The sequence below is a fragment of the Tenrec ecaudatus genome, chromosome 6 (assembly GCF_050624435.1).
Source record: "Tenrec ecaudatus isolate mTenEca1 chromosome 6, mTenEca1.hap1, whole genome shotgun sequence".
In the NCBI taxonomy this organism is placed as follows: Eukaryota; Metazoa; Chordata; class Mammalia; order Afrosoricida; family Tenrecidae; genus Tenrec; species Tenrec ecaudatus.
This window is the reverse complement of record NC_134535.1, coordinates 95,961,859-95,983,884: the sequence shown is the minus strand read 5'-3', so window position 1 is coordinate 95,983,884 and position 22,026 is coordinate 95,961,859. Positions and strand designations below refer to the sequence as shown.

Sequence of the window (22,026 nt, the reverse complement as noted above, 5' to 3'; positions counted from 1 at the left end):
ACCTTATAAGAGCCAGATCCTGTTTTGACTTGCTTTATCTCAAAAACTGAGGGGGCTTCAAAATTTATGGGAAAAAAAAGAATTAGGCATCAGTGGAATTTCCCATGATCTTTGGAAAGCTCTCATGTGTGGTCCAAATGCTGCTATGCACATAGTGGGCACTCAGTAAACCCAGGTGGTGCTATTAAAACAGCAGAGAACACAACTAGGAAGGCATGTACTTGGTTCTTTTAACGCAGCTCCATATCTTCAGTATAGTTGATCACTCACGTTTGCACATTGAATCTCCCTTCTGGTTTCTTGGTTGAACTTAGGTATTTTTTGATGTTAGCTCTAGTCTTTAACACTCGTACAAAGGGGATTCAAAAAGTATATGAAAAAGAATCCCATTATCTTTTAATTCATTTTTTAGGAATTTCTTGAAGTTCCTTTGTAACTCTACATCACCTTGACTTCAACTACTTTGCCTAACTTTGCTGCATGGTCTGACAACTATTGGCTGATAAAATACACTGAGACATTTGTAGATTTTATAGAGCTACTGCATCTTTTGAAATACTGCTGGGACAGTGCTTTGCACATGCTAAAAGTACATTCATTCATTCATTCATTCATTTATTCATGTTAACTACATTACAGACACAGGCCTACCTCATTCTTGTTTTATTTGGCTTCATTTTGTTGCACTTTCTACAAATTGAAGGTTGGTGACGACCCTACATTCTGAGTCTTTACCAGTTCTATTTCCCATCAGCACGCGCTCACTCTATGTGTGACATATTTGGGTAATTTTCACAATATTTTAAGCTTTTACATAATGTTTTTAAAGACAAGCAAGTCCACTGCTGTCAAGTAAATTCCGACACCGAGTGACCCTATATGGGTCACTTGTTTTGGAGACTAAATTTTGAGGGGATTTGTGACTGAATGTTAACTGGAACTGACAGCCTCATCGTTCTCCCATCGGACGAACTGCCAACTTGGAATTTAGAGCCCAATTCTTAATGACTAGCACCACTGGGCTCCTTTTCTGAATGCTAGTGCAAATTTAATAGACGACAGATGTGAACCTAATTCTTGTACGCATAATTCAGTAGATAGTGAACCTAATTCTCGTACGCATAACTTTCACAGTGAGAAACCAAGAAATTTCTGTGACTCACTTTATTGGAGTGGTCTTGAACGAAATCTGCAGTATCTCTTAGTCATGCCTGTACCTTATTTAAACCTCATAATAATGTAGATTCATGACTGCCATTTTGTAGATAAGGTGGTAAAAGTTTAGAGTAACTTTCTCAGTAGTGGGCATAGGATCCAAACCAAGGAGCTATCTGATTCCAAAGTCAATCCTCTTAATAATGGCCTTGTTCTAATAGTTCACGTCAACAATACATTGGATTTTCTTTGCTTTTCCAAAATGAATGTCTTACCTGCCCCTGACTTGTATGCTGCTCGAATCTGCTCTGCGGCTCATGTTTGGGGCTTCATGAGAATAAAATACCGTTACAATATGATTAGTTATCTATATACAGCTTTGAACTAAGGTAGTATAGTTCAGTAATACAGGAAGTAAACGTTTATTGTCTTCATGGAAAACACATGACGACATCGAAATGTTTCTGAGCTTGCAAAACTATGACTTAGAAGAATGAATGGAATGACTTGTAGCGATGCTTGTCCACAGTGGATTGTAGTTGTAGAATTAGGTAATTGAAGCCTGGCCATATACCAGTAAATGAGGTTTTTGTTCTTTGAAGGTAGAATTACTGTGCACATATTGGGTGTGTACTTTCCTTTTGCATGTTGACATATAAATTCTCTTGGCCATGTGGTCCTGAGCTCTGACCATGTTATATGTAAATAATATTTGTCACCTGTTTTAAGCACTTTCATTGATACGTAATTTATGAGTTAGGTGGAGGCAGAAAAATTGAAAACAAGTGCAGTAATACTTTTTCTATCACAGCCTTAATTATGCTGAAACTTTATTTTGTTTGATACTGGTTACTTCTTAATCATCTTTAGTAACTGATAATAAGAAAATATCTCATTTTAGGTTATTTTACATCCAAGGTTTATATCTCTGAGCTGCTGTTACTTGGAAAAAGCCATCTAACTTTACAGAGAGTGACAGGAAAAATTCAGTAGAATTTCCTAAATTATTTTATAATGGCTGTGAGTAATGGCTTTATTCAATACCAGACAGAAGTGAGATTTTTTCAGTATATATTTTAGTCTAGAAGTGTTTTCTGATCTTCACTCATAGGCATTGTATTATTTTCAAATGCCATTAACAGAGTGGATTTGAAAACTGAAGTATGAAAACACCATTGAGCTTGTAATTCTCTGGATCGGTTTGGGATATTGACACTCTCAGTGCTGAGAAAGTAGACCAGCTTTCTCTGCAGTAGGTAGCAGAGCCTTTTATCTGTTGTATGGAGTGTCGGTACCAGTGTGCAGCTCTGTGAATGGAACTCGTGAACTTTGGGGGAGCTGAGCAGGGCGGTCATGCACATGCAGCTTGCCATCTTCTTGAACATGCTGAGCTTGTTGCTCTTTTTCTTTTCATTGTACCTATGTGGCTGTAAGCAATCCAGAAGCAGAACGACACTGGCTCTTTTGCCCTCTTTCTGCCCCAGGCTTCCAGAGAATGGTCTAAGGCAAGATGGAAAGTGTGTGGGCACTCATATTTCATTTTATCCTTTCCTTCCATCATGGTGTACAACACAACTCTATTTAGCAATTTTTGTTTCCACAAGTCTTCTTTAGCCCAGTGTGACTCAAGTTGCCACCACTGAATTGGGCCCCGTGTAGAAATAGCTTTCTTTTAACTACTTAACAGGTTTAAAAATCAGCACATTTTTGTTGTTGGAAAATTTTGTTGAAAAAATGACTCGAGAGCTAATATACAACAATGCTTTAAAATGCAATGGCAAGATGAGTTTCTCCTTCAAATATTCATTTTATTATACACACAGACATCCATACACAGAGTGCTTCCTGGCCAAGCTTGAGGGAGCTGGTGATACTTGTATCATGCCAAAACTGTATCAAACTCTCTTTTGAGGGTAGAGCTGCCTGCCACACAGTCACAAAGAAATGGCATGGAAATGGAGGGATCTTTAATGTGAGCAGATTTGTTTTTATTGACCCTTTAGCCTATTTGGGTCATAGGGTTAGGTTACCCAGAATGACACAAATTATTCAGTGTTCAAGCTAGAGGAAACTAGTAGTTTCCTTCCTGGTTCCACACCAAGCTCATTCCAATCCTCACCTCATTACCATTTAACACCAATACTGCTCCACAAGAATATGCCACCTTTTGTCAGTCCCACGTGAAATACTGGTTTGAAGTTGGGTACTGCTGCCTATAAATAAGGGATTCAGTTCCTCCAACTCCTAAAGGGTTGAGCCCCAATATGTAGCTGGCAGGAATTAGTATTGTTTATTTAAAGTGAGGAAATGAAAAACATCAACAGAACTATTAGGAAATTCTATCTAGGGATATCAATCTATATTTTTATCATATGAAATCATAGAGGATCCAAACCATTAGGAATAAAAGTGGATGATTCCTGTTCCTAGGCTCATAAAACTCGTAATACAATATGCCAAATAAAACAAAGCCGAATATGACGATTGAGCTATCTAGTTAGAAATCCATTTTCTTTTCACTTGTGGCTTTCTGGAAATATTAAATCAAAAAATTTCAAAGGTTAAGATCTGTGCACAGATGATTTATTTTTTAACAAACTGAGGGACAAAAACCAAATACAGTAGTGTCGATTTTAAAAATGGTTTATGCATGATTCTATAAAACAACAAATCAACTCACTGCCCTAGTGTCGATTCAGATACATGTCGATGGTAGGTAGTTTTGACTGTGCGCAACAAAATGAAACTGCCAGGCCCTGGGCCATGTTCATATTGGTGTGTTTGAATTCATTCTTGCAGCCACTGTGGCAATCCATCTTGAGGCCTCCTCTTTTTTGCTGAACCTCTTTACCACGTGTGATGTCTTTTTCCAGGACATGTTCAGAGTTGGAGGCAAAGTTTCACTGTTCTCCATTCTTAGGAGCCTTCCGACTCAGCATGACACCCAGGGCTTCCAGGTTGTAAATCTTCGGGAACAGACAGCCTCGTCCGCCTCTCGCAGTTTCTGGTGAGTCTGAACCACTTATTTGTGGTGAGCAGCCCGATGACTACCCCACAGTGCCACCAGATTTCCTGCCTGATGTAAAATGAATCGATTTCTGAGGTTTTGGTAGCATTTTTAATAAGTGAAACTGCTTATAAAGAGTTTAATTATGAAACCTGTAATACCATTTTTGTGGTATATAATTTTGGAGATTTTATTAGCAAATTAATATATTTTGTCTGTATTAAAAAATGCAGTGATTAGCTTCTAAGATATGCATAGGCTTTATTACCTTCTTCTCTCCCCAAAACGGCTGTATCAAATTATTACACCCCTAAAAGGGATAGGTATCTATTTTCATGTAAAACAGTATGTTGTGATTTTTACCATTTGAGGGGTTTGTCTGTTTTGTTTTGTATTTGGGGGCCTCTTTCTAAAGTACACATTTACATGAACATTTTCTTCAGTTTGCTTCCTGGAGTCATTGGCGGTCAGAAATGAGAAGGGACAAGAATGAGTCAGTAAGGTCCCCTGATTTGCTGTAATTGAAGAACGGTTTCTAAAGATACAGCTATCTCGGGGCTCAGGAACTTTCCTGTGAACAATTCTAACAAGACTTTAATGACCTCTGCTCATTAACGTTTATGTATTCCTCCTGGTAGAAACCCAAACAACAACAACAATTAAAAACCCTCACTGTCATTGAGTTGATTCCTACTAACCTCAGTTGAAAGAGTAGGCCTGTCCCTTTGGGGTCTGAGCCCTGGCAGATTTTACTGGAGCAGAGAGCCTGTTTCTCTTGGAACAGTTGTTGGGTTTGAGCGGATGGCTTACAGGTGTGGCTCACTCTAGCCCAGTAGGCTACCTGGTAGAAAAGTCCTCTTAAAATGTATACAAGTGTGACAGTTTTACATTTACTGGGGTGTTCCAAATAGTATTTTACAGATTCTTGGTAGCTTATTAAGATTTGGTGGGTTAATACATATATGTAAATTTGGTTGTATTTTTGAAAATTATAATTTTAGATGTTTAAGCCCTGATCATTCCACATTTGCCTCCAAATTATATCGTCATTTTTGTCTTTAGGAAGGAAGGAGTACAAATATTTTCAAGAAAGACCGTTATTAAAATTTCATATGCTGAAGCACAACATAAAAAAACAATTCAGAGCAGTGGCTAACAACTTTGGCACCAACTGACCGGGGGTTAAGTCCCTTCTTTACAAACTGTGCTACTGAACACAAGACACTTGATCTCTTGTGAGTTCGTTATTTCACTGACAAAATAGGCTAGCAATAGGCTTGATTCTAAGGAATTTTTTTTATAACAAGCAAATTTCCATCCAGCCTTTCTATCCTAACATTTAATGTTTTTATGTGGACATTTTTCTGTCTTTTAGTAGGAATCACAAGAAAGAAATGTACCACCCAAATGTATTTATGTGAAATACACACATTCATATACCATATACAGATTGCTGTTCAATTAAAATAGCTGTAATATGCAGATACTAATTTACAAAGAAAGCTGGTCGATATTGGCATGGTGCCATTTCAATCATTTGTAACTCAGAAAAAATTCCATTCTTTTGCTAGCTACAGGGGTGTATATGTTTATTTCATCATAATCCAAGTGTTTATTGAGCACATACTATTTGCAAAGCAATACATTAGGTGGTGGAGAGTCAGTAATAGGCAGTCATGGATAAGACAAAGGTGTTTTAATAAACACTATCAAAAAGTAAGACAGGAATGACATGATTATGTATTGGGATGGAGGGTTTGATTACAGTGTCATCAAGCAAAGCTTATGAGATGGGAATAAGACTGATTTATTTGTAGAAATTTTCACTCTGTAACCTAGATCTTAAAACGCATGAGAGAAATAGAGGCTATGAAAAGTATAAGGAATATAAATCAGTAATGAATTATCACAACTTTGATTTGATATTTTCGTTTATAGTTCTGGCACTGACATTTTAAAAAAAGATCTTAGTTTTATATGAAAGCTGCAGACTGAGTATCAAATAGGACCAGGCAGTAAGGATGAGTCCACACTCCATGCATACATCGATGTCTCTGGTTCGCTTTTGAAGCATCGTTATTTTAAAACAGAAAATAATATAAATCTTCCCCGTGGGGCATACAGTATTTCCAGTGATAGTAAAATGAATTTAGCCTGTGTGTGAACGAATTCAAATTGCAGTTGAGAGAAGGAAATTTAGACATGCTAGGAAAGGTTTTCAGACCACAGTACGGGAATGGTTGACCTGTGTGGACGGAAAGCTCATGGGACTGGGCACTATTTCCATTACCAGTGAGGGCTGAGGAAAGGGCAAAACTGTCAAAAACATTGACAAGTGTAGATTTACATGTCATCAAAAAGCAAACAGAGCATGAAAATAATAAATATGTGGTAGATCACGGCCCATCCTTCACAGGCACCCTAAAAGGAAGAGATTTGAACCAAAGTCCAACTCCCACCTACGCAGTGACCTTGGGATAGAAACCTGCCGCTTCTCACACGAGGGCACTTCACTGGTTGAGTCCCTGGGGAGTATGGCCATTCCTTGAATCTGCTACAGGTGAGTGTAAGACAATACCCAATTAGCTTAGTTGGTTTCCAAATGGGATCCTTTTGGTGTGGTCTGTGAACGATACTGTGCACCTCAGAAGGGCAGAGTAGGGCAGAGTCTGAAGTCCCAGTTGTCTATAGGATGCTGTGCTTTCTCAGTGGTGCCTTTCAGAAGGATGCTCACATGGAGGTGATGCGAGACGGGTATGAGGATGATCAGCCCAAACCATTCTGATCAGAGAGCTTGGTTACTAGTCATGAAGCCTGAACAGTTTCATATCCCCCCCCCCTACTGTTAGCAGAAGTTCTGCTTCCAGTCATAGCTGGCATATGCCCTTCTCCAACACCCCCAGCACATTCCTATATTATCAAAGTCTCTTTTCAAATTTATAATGCCTGATGAGGAGTACCTGGTAAGCAACATGAGTTTGGACTTGCACTTACTAATCTGGGCTGAACAGTTTCACATGGCTTGTATAAGCCTGATGTTCTTGGCTGTCTAAGAAATGTCAAAGATGCCTACAGGCTCTTTCCCCTAGTAGTAAGCAAATTCCCATGCTCCTACGGATATCATGACCTTGACAGTATTAAAGATAGCACAGAGATGATACTAGTAATCACAACTAACCCGCACGTGCTTTTTGCCATTGTTCTACGTGGGTAGTATGAACATGATCTCCACTTAGTAGATGTTGAAACTGAAGCAAATAGTAATTCAGTAAATTAGGTTGCCAGATGAAATAGAAATGTTGGATGATTTGAATTTAGTCTCACATTTGGACAAGATACTCAAGATTGAAGGTTAAAACAAACTATTGGCACAAACTTTATTTTTCAGTGTAGGAATTTTACAGAGTCTCTTTTTAACATTTCATGTGGAGTGGAGGGTTGTCAAGGGCCATTTTGACTAGAACTTTTGCCTTACCTGTTAATTTCCAAAAACTTGCTGAAGATGCAGTTCTACAATGGGTCATCTGAAGATTTCCTCAGTGCTCCTCAGGATGACACACAGCTACACAGCAAGATTATAGTGACTGCTTGGATCGAATAGTAAGTAACATATGCTTGCTGATTGAAAGCTAGGGCAGGGGCAGAGTGGGACCAACGAGCCAGCCGCGGAATTCCGCAAGGATGGCCGACTGGCCAGCCAGCAAGTATTTTGACTTACAAAAAAATAACCCAAAGTATTTTCAAGAACTTGTGTACCATATTTTAAAGTTTTAAATGTATGATTTAGAATAATTCTGAAGAACAAATTTTATGTATTAAAATACTTTTAAATGATTATTGAGTTTATCCAAGATAAAAGGGGTAAAATATCTGTAGACTATAGAAAACTGTATAAATCTACAGAGGTGGATTGCCTTGGTAGAAACTTTTACTATATGTAACATAGATCTTAAAGCCCATGAGAGAAATAGAGGTAATGAAAAGTACAAGGAAGATAAATGAGCAATGAATTATCTTAACTTTTATTTGATATTTTCATTTACAGTTCCGGCACTGACACTTTTTAAATTTTTTAAAAGATTTTAGTTTTATGAAAAGATTGGATTTTAATAAAATAACTTAAAAACATTGACATGTACATCACTAAATTTCCATAAAATATACAATGATTTTGATACAGCATAGACTACAATGACTTTGAAGGCAATGGTACATATTCATTAATTGAAAGCAATATCTCACATGTCCACTGGGAGTAAATATTTATGCTGAATTACCAAGATGTATGAAGTAGTAAATATTGTAACATGCATTCATAAATTAAAAATATACTTTTGAAATATATCTATTTTTAAAAGCATAAAACATTTCCATATAGATGTACATTAGAGCTTCTAAATAGAAATTTAAGCTTTCATTAATAAGTAAAAGATGCTACAACAGTAGGGTATCCTCTAAAAACCGCTAGGAAAACAGTATGGGCAGGAGTAGTACACCTTTTTGCTTTGGCTAGATTTTAAATCTCAGCTTTTTTTAACCTTCAAATGAAATGAGGTGATGTTGATATTAATAAAATTTTAACACCTTACAAAATATTGATTTAAGATTTTTAATTATATGTCAGCAGCATGGCCCATCTTGTCTCATTCATGTAGATGTGACACAATCAAATACATACATGTAATTGCCTAAAATAAAAATCTGCATGTTAATACTAAATTATTCAAAATTTTCATGAACCAAATCATTCAAGTGGAACAGGTTGTATTTTACACAAAGTAAATATTTATAGAAATTATATTAACACAAGCAAATTTGCAAAAAATACTCTCATATACAAAATACTTTGCTAATAATTATTGGGACACAAAAATCTTCCATAAGAGACAATATACAAGAAATAATTGATCAGTGTTAGCTGTTTGGCATTTTAAAAAATGATCGCTATTTCTAGAAAACCACAGCAATATTGCTCACCTAGATAAACAAAAGTAATGACACCTGATCACTTCATCAAATTAGCTGAACGTTCCTTCCTGTACAAGAAACGAGGAGACTTGGCAGACAATGACAGAGGGATAAAAAAAAGACACAAGTTTTCCAGAGAACAATTCTGAGCCTAAATATAGGCAGTAGTTACACATAAGATATAAATTTTACTCACTTAGTACATTTCACCATAAAGCATATATTGTGGAGTTCTGCTATGGTCTGTTATATCATCTCTTTCTTTTTGGTCCAAATTAGTGAAGACTGAATTTATTAATTGAAAGCTTGTCACACAAAATATATAAACATCAATTTGTTAGGCACCTAATATATATAATTTGATAACTTGGAAAATGGTTTAAAAATCCAATGTTTGAATAATTTTACTGTTCTTCATTCTTTTTGCAATGAAATAAAATCAAAGCCACCCTCCCCCAGTATTTATGAATTGTATTAGTATCATTAAATGTGAAATGCTATTAGGCAATAGAAATAAGTAGTGTTTTCTTAAATATCCCTTTCTTCAGGATCTTTAGATTATTTAATACATTTTAAATTTACTTAGCTATGTACAAAAAAAAAGACAAATTACCAGTATATTTTTCCTGATCATTCTTCTCTTGGATAACTGATTTTGAAATTATAATTAAATTTCTAAATTCTCCATTTTAACATGCTTTGCCTTAAAATGCACTCCCAATTTAGACTTACAAAAGACACATACTAACATCTGGTCCAATGGCACAGTTAAGTGGAGAGTTCCCCGCAGCACTCTTCTCACAACATTCTTCCTGAAATCGGGAGCTAACAATTGCACGAAGCTGGGAACAGAATTTTAAATCAAAGCCTTTTTCATTTGAAGAGAAAGCCACCTAGGGAGTCAAACGTAGTCTTAAATTTAGATCTTCATATATTTAAAAATAATCATGTTTTAAAAACCTTGTGAATGAATTAGGTGCAACAATGAACGTTATTAGGAATGTTTATATTGAAGAAAACAATACTAAATTTTAGAAATCCATATAACATCACATTCAACTTGACATGTTCAAAAGCAGCCACAATGTTATATGCACTTAAGTCTAGCATAGATTTCATCAGCCATCCAGCTAAGCTTCCACAGGGGAAAATGACCATCTTCACTATATTTTCTAAAGCGTAACATACCTTTATTGAATTTGCAGCTTACTTAGGAGGAAACTTATAAATCCAACTAAAGGCATCATGCTTAATGTGTTTCCTGTTTGGTATGGTGTGTGTCACATCATATCATATATACATTGTGCTACAAAATACATATGGGATGTTGTTGCAAATGGAATGTCTTTACGTTGATAGTGATCACGAAACGTTCTTAGAACTTAAAGGTGAAAAATATTAAAATAAAAAGCCCTTCAAAATTCAAATGTTTATTTTTGATTATACTATAAACGTTCACTGAATCTAAAAATACTGTCTTAGTTGTATAAGATTCCCTTTCAAATTGTTGCTAATTAAAAAAATTATAAATAATTCTTACACTGTGCTTCTGTGTCTTATAATTCAAAGATATGGACTATGATCAGTATGACTCTAAATTCCATAGAGTCATTGGAGAAAGGGCTGAGCAGAATGGGAAGCACTGTGACTGATTTCCATGTTAGTGCGATGGTGTGTGGCGACAAAGCTGAAAGCGTCATTTCCTTATTTCTGGGAGCACAGGGCGTGTTCTGCTGCAGGAAACCAGTCCGGTGCTCCTTTAATAAAGCCCAGCTGATTGTATAGTCGTAGAGTTAAGGCTATGCATATAATACAAAGAAGAACGGAGGCAGTTATTTGGATGAATCAGAAAAATAAACTTTTAAAGAGAGCATTTTATTGGTCTAAATACTTTTTCTCCCTATCATATTCTGATTTCACCAGATGACACCTAATTTTTCATTTTACTTTGCTTATGTAAAATAACACACATATACGATTTTCATAGGATAAAAATATCAGTAAAATTATAACTTCTTTATTAGAACATGACTTTTGGGGGGTAGGGGTGGAAAGGGATATATATTATATATATATATATATATATATATATATATATATATATATATATATATATATATATATATATATATATTCACTGTTAGCTTACTGTATAGGCCCCAGGAGAAAGTGAGTTCTTCCTGGGGAAGGACACGGGCTCTCTCTCTTATCTGTCCTCAGGCAATGCCCGAGCACTCCACAGCGAGAAGGCCCTGGAGAAGGCTAAGGAAGGGGAAGGGATCAATATTAATATTCCCTTAGAATTGAACTGTCAAAGGAGACAAGTTAAAGGGAAAACACCTCTCTCAAATATTTTTGTTCCACACAATTATCATAGGGAAAAAAACCTTTATTTTCTGGCTGATGGAATTTTCATCTAGTGGAATGAAATTCTCAGCTTGCGCTGGTGTGGTAAGGAACACACATGATTTTAAAAGGAGAACCGATCTTGGAAACTGAAACACAATGAATTTAAAGATAGCTTTTCACTAAATTGGTACCTCATGAGATCCTTGGAGCCACATCAACAGGCACCACACTTGTGCATTCATAACTGGCTGTGAAATACTCTTCCATATTTTCACTGGAACTAGCTATTCATTTTGTACGTACTATGTAGTTGTTGCTGTGATTGCAAAAAAAAAAAGTTCATCCATAAATGACCATAAAAACCAACGAAGCCCTGAAAAGAGGTTGTTGACGTGTAGCTGAGCATATTTCTAGACGAGGAAACAAGTCTAAAGCAAACATAAGACATATACAAATCTATGTAAAATATTGGTGAATTATCAGGAAAATGAGAAGGGTATGCTCTGAGATTTAAAAAAGATTACTAATATGGGAGAACTCCTTATGACATGTTTAATACAAAGCTAAGTAAAAATAAATCCACTATTTTAATTTACCGGAACATAGATTACGGCAGAAGTGTGTCTGTCATTCATTTCATTCCTTGTTTCTATCAGGAATTAGTGTCTGATTAAGAGAAAAGGGGGAACTAGTCTGCTAGCAACTCTGTGACACCTGTGAAGGCGCACCGTGGACTTCGGAGTCAACGAGGAGCAAGGCCTGGGGATGACCAGGCGCTTGTGGCACTAACGAAACCACCCTGAAATACAATGGGAAGCTGGAGCTGCCGGATGTGTACAACTGTGAACCACGCTGTAAGTCAGGGATCCACAAAACACCTTTGTTTCTCATCTTCTAGCAATAAAATACACTTAGCGAACGTCTAAGCATTTAGTACTGATGCAAGAACATGTGTAAAAATAAAACCTAAAAGGCCAGCTTCTGACAGTGTTCAAAGATCATATGCAGAATCAGTCTAAAAAATCTTAAGGACTGAATAGGGAACAGAACTCAAAATGCGGACTCCAACGGACAGTTGTATGGAATGAACCTTTGAATTGTTGGCAAAGTTTAAGTGGAATTTACTTTTAATAGCTGCTCAGATAGACTGCTCAGGAAGTCATGTTTTGACATAAACACCATCTGACTATAAGAATCTTATTTTAATATATTCTGTCATACGGGATTTGGCTAGTTTAGTACTGACTCTGTTGCCACTAATAATTATAACACGGTGTTGGGTAAAATGGATGCCACTTTCATCACGGGGGACAGTCACTCATTGTGGACTATCTCAGGGAGGAATCACACACAATTGTTCAAGAATTACTAAATCAAAGTCTCTACTTAAATTTTTTTACATTTCTGCTTGTGAAAACAAACAAAACAAAAAAATCCCAAACTCATCAGGATTGTATCCTGCTTCTAATCAAGTATTCTAGACTGTGTAGTCACTCAAAACTATACACCATAGAAAGAACCAGATTTGGAGCAGGGCAGCGAGGTCCCCGATTACTGCTCTTCTCTCCTCGCATTTGTTTCAATAACTAAGCATAGTGTCAGCAGCTGAACATTATTCCACATCAGAAGCATCGTTGTCAGAAAGATGATAGTTACTTCCCTTTACCCGAATATATTCAATATATCTCCCTTCGTCCGAATCTGAAGTGCCACATGTGCACAGCCTGTTGTCAAAGAGTGACTCAATCTCCTCTAATTTTTTCCCTTTGGTCTCAGGAAGACAGCCGTAGATGAAAAGCAGTCCGAGAGCAGCAAGTCCGGCATAGAGGAAGAAGGCTCCTGCAATGGAAAATAGGTAGACTATGTATGTATGCATATATGCATCAGGGAACAGAGTACTTGATTTTGACTCCTCTCTGATCAATCGCTATATTAAGACCTGGGACCAAAAAAATGAATTTCACTTTGGCTTACTCAAATACTTTTAGCCCTATAAATATAATCACAATGCAGTGAATTATTTAATATGGCTCTTCTACCCACAGTCTTTGTCACTCCTACCAAATGACCTTCATTTTCCTGATGGCTTTTGGTAAGATGATAGGGGAAGAAGCTGAGTGAATTATATGGCTCAGTTGTGAGTGATTGACAGCAGTTGATTTTGATTGCCAGCCTACTGAGTATGAACTGAGCCATCTCACAAGCAGCATGGAGGATCGATCTCACTAGCAGTAAGAGAGATGAAATGGGTGGAGTGCTTCCTTTGGGCTCTGAGGTCCCTGAACATTGAACCTCCTTGATCCAGACAATACCTTTGACAGCCGAGGCATGGACCATCCGATCCAGAAGCTAGAACGTGACTTTCCGGCCAGCAGAGCAAGTAAAGCTGAGTGCTTTGGGGCAGGAAGTTAGCTTGAGGGATAGGATGCTTCTGGGCACTTAGGGGAACTGGACTTGCTGACCTGAAGCTAAATGCCTTTAGGTTCAGGCTTATAATACACTGGCATTCCCTGGGGCTGTTGTTAGCAGCCCTAAAGGAATTTTGTAACATTGCCTGAGCAGGGCAGAGGTCAGGCCAAGGGACAGGATCAGAGAGGCCTGCCTATAAACAGCAGGGAGGAAACTGTCCTGATTGAACAACTGTTTCCTGGGCATTTCTCACCTGATTAGCAACCAGTTTACTTCTCTAAACTTCCATAATCATGAGCGTTGTCATTGAGTTCGGCAATGAAGTACAGAACCCAGCCATAGAAGTACTAGGGTAAGAGAGATGGGTGGAAGCCTGTCTGACCTCTGCATTGTGATAAATTAGTTTAGGAGTCAGAAGAGGTCAGCTGTTGACTCCATGCTGTTTCTTTGCAATCGTGACACTTTGCTTCCAAAAGAGTATGGGCAGTGCAGTGGGTTAAGCAGTGGGCTCTTAACTGCAAGGTTGGTGGTTCAAACTTATCAGCTACTCTGATGGAGACATATGAGGCTGTCTACGCCCATAAAAATTTTACAGTCTTGGAAAACCTATGGAAAAGTTCTATGCTAGCCAACAGGATCTCTATGATTTGAATCGATCTGATGGCAGTGGGTTTGGGTTTTGTTTATGCACTGACTACTAAAGAAAGCTTTTCTTTCTTCTAAGAGGAATAAAACTAGATTTAGAGAATGTATGGCATCATAGAATGAACAGTCTCATGGAATAGACAAAGCACATGGGAAATAATCAGAAAATAAAACAGGTCATATTGAGACAGCTGTGTGGTACAGTGAAAGGAAGGTTTCCTGGCTCTGCAGAGTGCATGAACCTGAAAGGAACATAGTGATTCCAGCTGACTGTTAGTTGTTTAAGCATGTAACCAGTTGTAAGTTAGAGTGGAACTGCCTCTGGGCGGTCCCGAGACTAGATCTTTATGAAAGTAAAATGCCTACTCTCTCCCTGGTGTGGCTGATGGTTTCCAAACTGTGGGCCTTGCAGTTAGCAGCCCAGCGAGTCCACTACACAAGCAGGGCTCCAGAGGGTGGTGTGAAATGGAATGACGTGATGGCAATGATGTCTTCTTAGAGTTGTCTAAAATTTAGATAGCCAGCTTTATTCAGTTTTATTTTATCGTGGGGAAGAAGAGAGGTGAGCAGAACAAGACGAGCTTAATCCAATGGGAGTACTTTTATGAAAAGGGTGACACGAGGTTGGGGATATGAGAACTGGGGAGGCGAAGCTAAACAAAAAGGAGTTGTATTCCAAGAACAAGCAAGACTGTAGACGGAGGTGAACAGAATGGAATACTGGGGTCGGGGACCAGCCATGGATAGTAAACCTGGTTGTCACGATAATAAAGGGGGAAAAATGTAGACAGTAAAACAATCTAGACTAAACCAAGCCCATAAACTGTCAAACATAACATAGGAGACTTAATTTGACTCCATAAATAACACTTTGAGGAAGGGTGCATCCTGTTTTGCTATTGGGGAACAGCGACCTCGTTAGAAATAACAAATCAAATCTTCACCCCTAAACATTCAAAGATGGAAAGAGTTCTGTTTTTCTTTTTGAGGTTTTCTTTTTTAATTTTTAAGGATGGATTTGGCAGATTCTAAAGGCCACACAGCTTTGTGTGTATGACCCAGATTCCCAAACTAAAATAACATCAAGAATGTTCTTTTAAAATACAGGAACCTCTGATAACATCCCAAGAATTCTAACAGGCAAATGCCACGCCTGCTGGCCGAGTGGGTTCCACCGGTTAGACGCGTGGTGAAAGCAGAGGGGCACGCGGCAGACCCATCAAGCAGGGACCTGCGTCAGGTCAAGAGCAAGTCTGTCATGTTCTGTATTTGTCTCTCTTGGAGTTAGTGTGGGTGAAAAACAAATCTGTTATGAGTTTATCCAGTTTAAACAGTGTGAATATTCTTCAGTTTTATTCTGAAGAAAAATCTTACTAGAATCCTAAATTAAATTTCAAATTACAGCAAGTATTCAATTAAATTACATACATTGAAGAATCAAAGGCTAAGTGTGAATGAATTCCACAAGCTTCAACACAAGAATTTTGATATGATGCCTTTGAAGGGTCTATTGAGCTATCCCACCCCATGTCTGTCAGTTTTTCGTACTGTGGTGGGTTGGGTGTTGCTGTGACGCTGGAAGCCGTGTCACTGGTGTTTCAAATGCCAGCAGGGTCACCCACAGTGACGATAGGGTCACCTATGAGCAAAGCATTGGTAATGCAGGAAGCATCAAGAGAAGATGGAAAGAGTACATATACAGAGTTACTGTACCGAAAAGAACTAGTTGATGGTCCACCATTTGAGGAGGTAGCTTATGAACAAGAACCAGTGGTGCCGAAGGAAGAAGTTCAAGGTACATGGAAAGCATTAACCAAAAACTAGGCTCCAAGAATTGATGGAATACCCACTGAAATATTGCAGAAAGTCGAAGAAGCACTGGAAAGTGACACTCACTCATCTATGCCAGGAAATTTGGAAGACAGCTGCTTTGCAAAGTGACAGGGAGAGATCCGTATTTGTGCCCATTAAAAAAAAAAAGAAAGGTGATCCAACAGACTGCTCAAATTATAGAGCAATGCCATTGATTTACACAAATAAATTTTTGTTTAAGATCCTCCAACAACGGCTGCAGCAGACATGAGGATTGGAGGAGGGTTATTAACCTTCAGTGTGTGGGAGAGACAGCCTTGCTGCCTGAACAGGGGAGGAAAGGAAGCGCTTGCTCCTCGAGGTCAAGGCTGTGGCCTCAGTCTGGATTACAACTCAGCGTAAGGCTGACCAAAATCCTTACAACTCGACAAACCTGTAGCATCATGACAAACGAGGAAAAGGCAGAACTTGTCAAGGATTCTATCTTCCTTGGATCTGCAATCAATGCTCATGGAAGCAGCAGTCATGAGATCAAAAGGTGTACTGCATTTGGTACATTTGATGCACAAGACCTTTTCAGCGTATTGAAGAACAAGGATGCTACTTTGAGGATTCAGATGTACCTGACCCAAGGCACCGCATTCTCCATCGCATCACATGCAGGTGAAAGCTGGACACTGAATAAGGACGACTGTGGAAGAACTGATGTATCTGAACTGTGCTGCTGGAGAAGAATATCAAAAGTACCACGGACTGGACAAATTATCTTGGTGTAAATTGGTTAAATAAGGAATTTAAGTGCACAATTAACATGAACCAGTAAAGTTTAGATAAAAATATAACAAGAATATATCTGAACAGAAGTATTTTCTCACAGTTGGAGATATTTTTTAGGAAACATAAATACACCAAGGCTTAAATATAGTATTTTGAAAAAGTATCCTTTGTCTACTTTATAGGCATAAGGTACATGTGTGTGTCTATATACACATACACACATGTTTATTTCTAAAAATTGCCCAGCATGCACCTTCAGGTGAGCTGCGTGGAGCCCTATTCTGCATCTGTCTCTGGCATGATTCTACGTCTGTTGCAGAAGCTACGTATACATTCGTCCTAAAAGCCCTAGCTGTTGGTTATGTTTCCTTCTAAATGGAAAAGAAAAAATTACACTGAAGGGTTCCTCCGTGGGAAGTGGGTATGTGGCTGCCATTAAGCACTGAAGGACACGGAGAAGTGCTGCTCAGGAAAGGAGGGTTACGCTGATCCCTTTCCTCATCCTCTCCCTAAGCCTTTGGAGAATAAGAAACCCATATGGAACTATTTATAGCAGCAAAAATAAATCTACCCGCGCTATCAATCACAAATGATAGCATATCTCAAAAGAGAGTGGGGGAGTAAGAATGAATGCGTAGTTCAGACATACTCATCCTTACCATAGTATGTGAGATACTCTGCTGTGTGAAGGAATGTCAGCGAAACCAGAACATTGAACATCCAATTTATTCCAGATGAACAAGCATTTCCTGTGCTTCTGGCCCAGAGGGGATATATTTCAGAATTCACTGTCCAAGGCATTGGTCCCATTCCTGAGAAATACAAAATAAAAAATTTCAGTAAAATGCTATTTCAGAAAAATACTACATGTCTTTTTCCAAAAGAAATGCTACAACAACAAACAACAAAAAGTTTTGTTTTGCATTTTTACCAGGTGCGAAGAAAACAAGATATAAAATAAGGCCCAGAAGTGCAGTCCACGAGTATGGAGTAGGACAGAAATTGTAAGCCCAAAATACTTCCTCCGTTTTGAATTTAGTTTCATTTGCACACCTGAAAAATAATACAATGTAAGTATTAACTCAGTGTTTTAGGGCATAGCTGCAGAAATTCAGTGGTCAAACTGGATATTTTGGAGGTTCATTAAGAAAAAGGGTCCATGATACATTTTTTTGGGGGGTGGGATTAAGAAGTAAACAAACATAAAGCAAAATACTAGAGCTTTTCAGACTTGAACATAATTCAAGAGAGATACATCACACAACAGAATTCTCTGTGCTTTGATCCTTAGCAGAGGGAGTCGGGCATCCTCGCCAGTTAGCCCTCGGCAGCTCCAGTGAGAAAGACCACTGAGGTCAGGTGCTGTTCTGCTAGAAACTTGGAGTTGCAGCCATGACAGGATCCAACTCCAGGCCCAGGGTTTTCACTTGTTCTATGGACACAATACTGGCTATTGTAAGGATACAAAAGGGACGACTGCTTAGACAGGAGTAGCAGGCAAGGCAAGACAACGGGGCTGTGGCAGAATAGACTGTGGTTATGTTTCATTCTGGGGGCACTGGAGAGGCAGAAGTGGGACCCTCATTTTCACGGAAGAGAATTGGGGGTTCTATTCCTGACCAATGAATTTCATATGTCAGTGTGTTGCTGTGATGTTAAACAGGTTTTAGTGGAACATCGAGTGTCAGACATACTAGGAAGATAGGTCTGGACGTCTATTTCCCAAATCAGCCAATGAAATACTAAGGATGGCAAGAGTGTATCACCCTCGGCTATGGGGCTAGTGTAGGATCAAGCAATGTTTCGTTGACATTGTGCATGGAATCGCCTTGAGTCGGGACGGACTCTAGGATGGTAACAAAAGCGTGGCAGACCTTCTACAGTGCGGCAATGCACAGCACGTGCTCAGCACTGCCTGGCCTGTTACTTACCTATTACTGTGCTTGCCCCTCATGGTGTTTTTATTTTAATCAGTGCCAACATTCTCAATGTTGAAACAGCTTCTAATCTCAGAGTTATCTTCAATGTTTCTAATCTACTTCTCCAGAGCTATTCCACTGTTAAGTCCCAAGAAAAGCCGATTGATTGGTTAGGCTGAGTAAGGACTGACTAGATTAGATTTAACCTAGATTTAGGTTTAGACAATTAGGTTTCCCTTCAGGATGTATGTGATCCCAGGAATTACTTCCTCAATGCTTGTGTCCTCACTTGTAAAATCAGTGACAAATTGAGAAGCACACATGAGAAAATGTATGCAAATAACTGAAATTTGTATGGGAAAGAAAATATAATTATTTCCTAAATCTAATTTCTTGAATCAGACTCCTCTTCTCTGTCCCTGGTAATCAAGGTTCCGAGGGCAGCTTGCCTTATCAACTATATTGCAGACAGATTCTAGACTGACCAGAGGGTTCATATGTGAACCCTGCATAGACCTCTCCCAGTGAGGGTGGGGATGACTGACCAGGCACTTGCTTCTAACCAACAGAATTTGGCAAAGGGACAGGATGTATGTGTTATGTAACTAAGAATATAGTGCTTATTTTGCTGAAGTCTCTCATTTCCTTGCTGGCTTTAAAGATGCAAGCTGCCATGGTGTGGGCAGCAAATGGTGGGAGGCCAATGTGGTAAGGAACTGCGAAGAGCTTAGGGCAACCCCTGATCAACAGTCAGAAGGAACTAAATCCCTCGGTCCCAAATCTCATGGTACCCAACTCTGCTCCTCAGATAAATTTCTCTCCAGTTGAGCCTCAGATGGAAGGGCAGCCCCAGCCAACATTTTGACTGGGGGCTTTCAGGTAGCAAAGTGGTATCTGGTTTCCTGGCCAACAGAAATTTAGATATAATAAATTAGAAACTAATTTATCACAAAGTTAGCTGCTTTAAGCTGCTACATTTGTGGTGATATCATTAGCAACAGAAAACCGAGCAAGCCTTCTAATTCTCTTTCCTGTCGTTAGTATTCCTTTCTTCAGCTACCGTGCCAGCAAGTACTGCCGTCCAGTCGCTGTGCCGAAGACTCCCTCTTCCTCCCGTGCCGGCTCAACAAAGGAGGCGCGATTCCTGCTCAACCAGACTGCTTACCCTTGTCTTTTCAAACAATATTGTGTTTTGCAGGGAATCTGCATAGCAAGTTAGGGTCCCATTTCATAATTGACACAAATTCTTCGGAGATACTCATTCTCTTTTCCCCGATGTGCCAACATTCTCATTATTTCCCTTCAGGAGGGTTCCTTTTTTCAGTAATCTAGTGTCTTTGTCTCCCTAGCCTTTCATCTTTGTATTAGCAAAATTGTTGACACTCTGGTCTCGTCTAGATGAATTTTTTAAAAAGTGCACAATACTTACCGGTAATCTCTATTTAATGAGACAATGTGTTGTTAGGGAAAAGTTGCCCTTTATGAGTAATTTTGCTTCAAGTTATGGAATATGTCAGGGCAACAGTCTTGGGGAGTCCTTTATTGTCACATCCAGCAAATCTAGCCTTTCTCCGGATGTCATTCTGCCCCACACTTCCCGCTCTTTGTGCCAGGATCCAGCTAGTGGCATTCCTCTCAATTGTTGATAGTGTCTTATGGGCTCAGGATCGATGGAGCCGAGCTTTTTGTCTGGAGACGGATTTATTTTCTGAGTCTTTGGTTACCTTCCTTTTCTCTGCAGGACAAGGAGAGACTGCTCTGTCTTGGATGGCTCCCCTCAGTGTCGTGGCTCATGTGCTCTACGTACCAACTGGGTGTGGAACTCTGTGAACGACGTATGCCAGTTATCTAAGCTGTCCATGAGACTATGAGCTTAAAGCTTTAACTTGAGAACCAGTACCTTTGATGATTAGTTATGTCTAAGAAATACCTGTACTGTGCCCATATGTGCATTACTGTTACATGAGGGGCTTAAAATGTGTGGGCAAGTTTCATTATCTTTTAATTCATTTTTCCACATTTTGAAACACCGAGACAGGGGCAGGCACCTATTCTCAAGTCATGTAATGTAATGCCGTGTCTCAAGCAACAAGAGCGGGTGACTGATGACTATCTCAAGGTTATGGAAACCAATGGACATTGGTTCGAATCACATGCCTTGAGGGTGCCTAAAAATGGCAACTGAAAACCAGATCAAGTAGAGCATGCATCAGAGCGGGGATCAACTGACAAGGTTTTAACTGTTCAAGTCAGTTTATCCCACTGCGGTGGGTTCAGTGGTTGGGGGGCGGGGGGATGGTTTAACAGGAGACGATGCCAAGGAATCCAGGAAGAAAATGAATGTTTGGAAACTGATTGTGGTAGCAATTGTACAATACTGCTTGGAGTGATTGTACTATAGAATGATATACGTATTAATTCCTGATTTTAAAAAGGTAACCGAAGACCACCATATATTTGCTATTTTCATGCTCACTGCTGTTTTCTGACACGTCTCAGTCCAGCAGACATAGTTCTGCGTTGGTGAATGAGTGTTATTGCAAGTTTGTACTATCTCTAACCCTCATTGTTTGCATAAATAATGTCCAGGTACTTTAAATTTTTAACCTGTACAACAACAATCCATGTGTTTGGGCTAAGAAGTTGTCCAAAACATCTATACTCTCCTTTTCTAAACAGGATTTAAAATTCTATATCATTTGCTATATTAATAATAGTATTAATAGAATTACCCCATGCCTTATGGGGATAATTTATAATGTTTCTTAATAAAATATTAATTGTGTCTCATATATAGCATTTCAATACTTTCCCTCATGGAGAAATCACTGAAGATATGGTGCTATAGCGAAGTGTGGTGACGAAATCAGATGATACCTGGCTATCCCAAAGGATAGTTTCTGGAGTCCTAAAGGCTTATCTTAAAACAATCAGTTATCTAAGTGAGGTGATAACCTAGTCCCCACAGCAGAAGCACACCAGCCT

At 38.8% G+C, this 22,026-nt stretch overlaps 1 protein-coding gene and 1 non-coding gene across 2 annotated transcripts in view; both read right to left on the bottom strand.

Annotated features, from left to right (window-relative positions):
* Positions 1-11,266: 11,266 nt before the first annotated feature.
* Positions 11,267-11,401, bottom strand: LOC142452272 (small nucleolar RNA SNORA49). The gene has a single exon (XR_012785293.1). It is a non-coding gene; the product is annotated as a small nucleolar RNA SNORA49 (small nucleolar RNA).
* A 481-nt stretch (positions 11,402-11,882) lies between these two features.
* SLC2A13 (solute carrier family 2 member 13) overlaps positions 11,883-22,026 on the bottom strand; it is a 380,204-nt gene continuing 370,060 nt past the window's right edge. The window contains exons 8-10 of the mRNA XM_075551886.1: positions 18,054-18,175; positions 17,782-17,934; positions 11,883-13,318 (exon numbers count right to left, since the gene is read on the bottom strand). Of these exons, the coding sequence (XP_075408001.1) occupies positions 13,092-13,318; positions 17,782-17,934; positions 18,054-18,175 (502 nt within the window). The 3' untranslated portion in view covers positions 11,883-13,091. The remainder of the gene's footprint in view (positions 13,319-17,781; positions 17,935-18,053; positions 18,176-22,026) is intronic.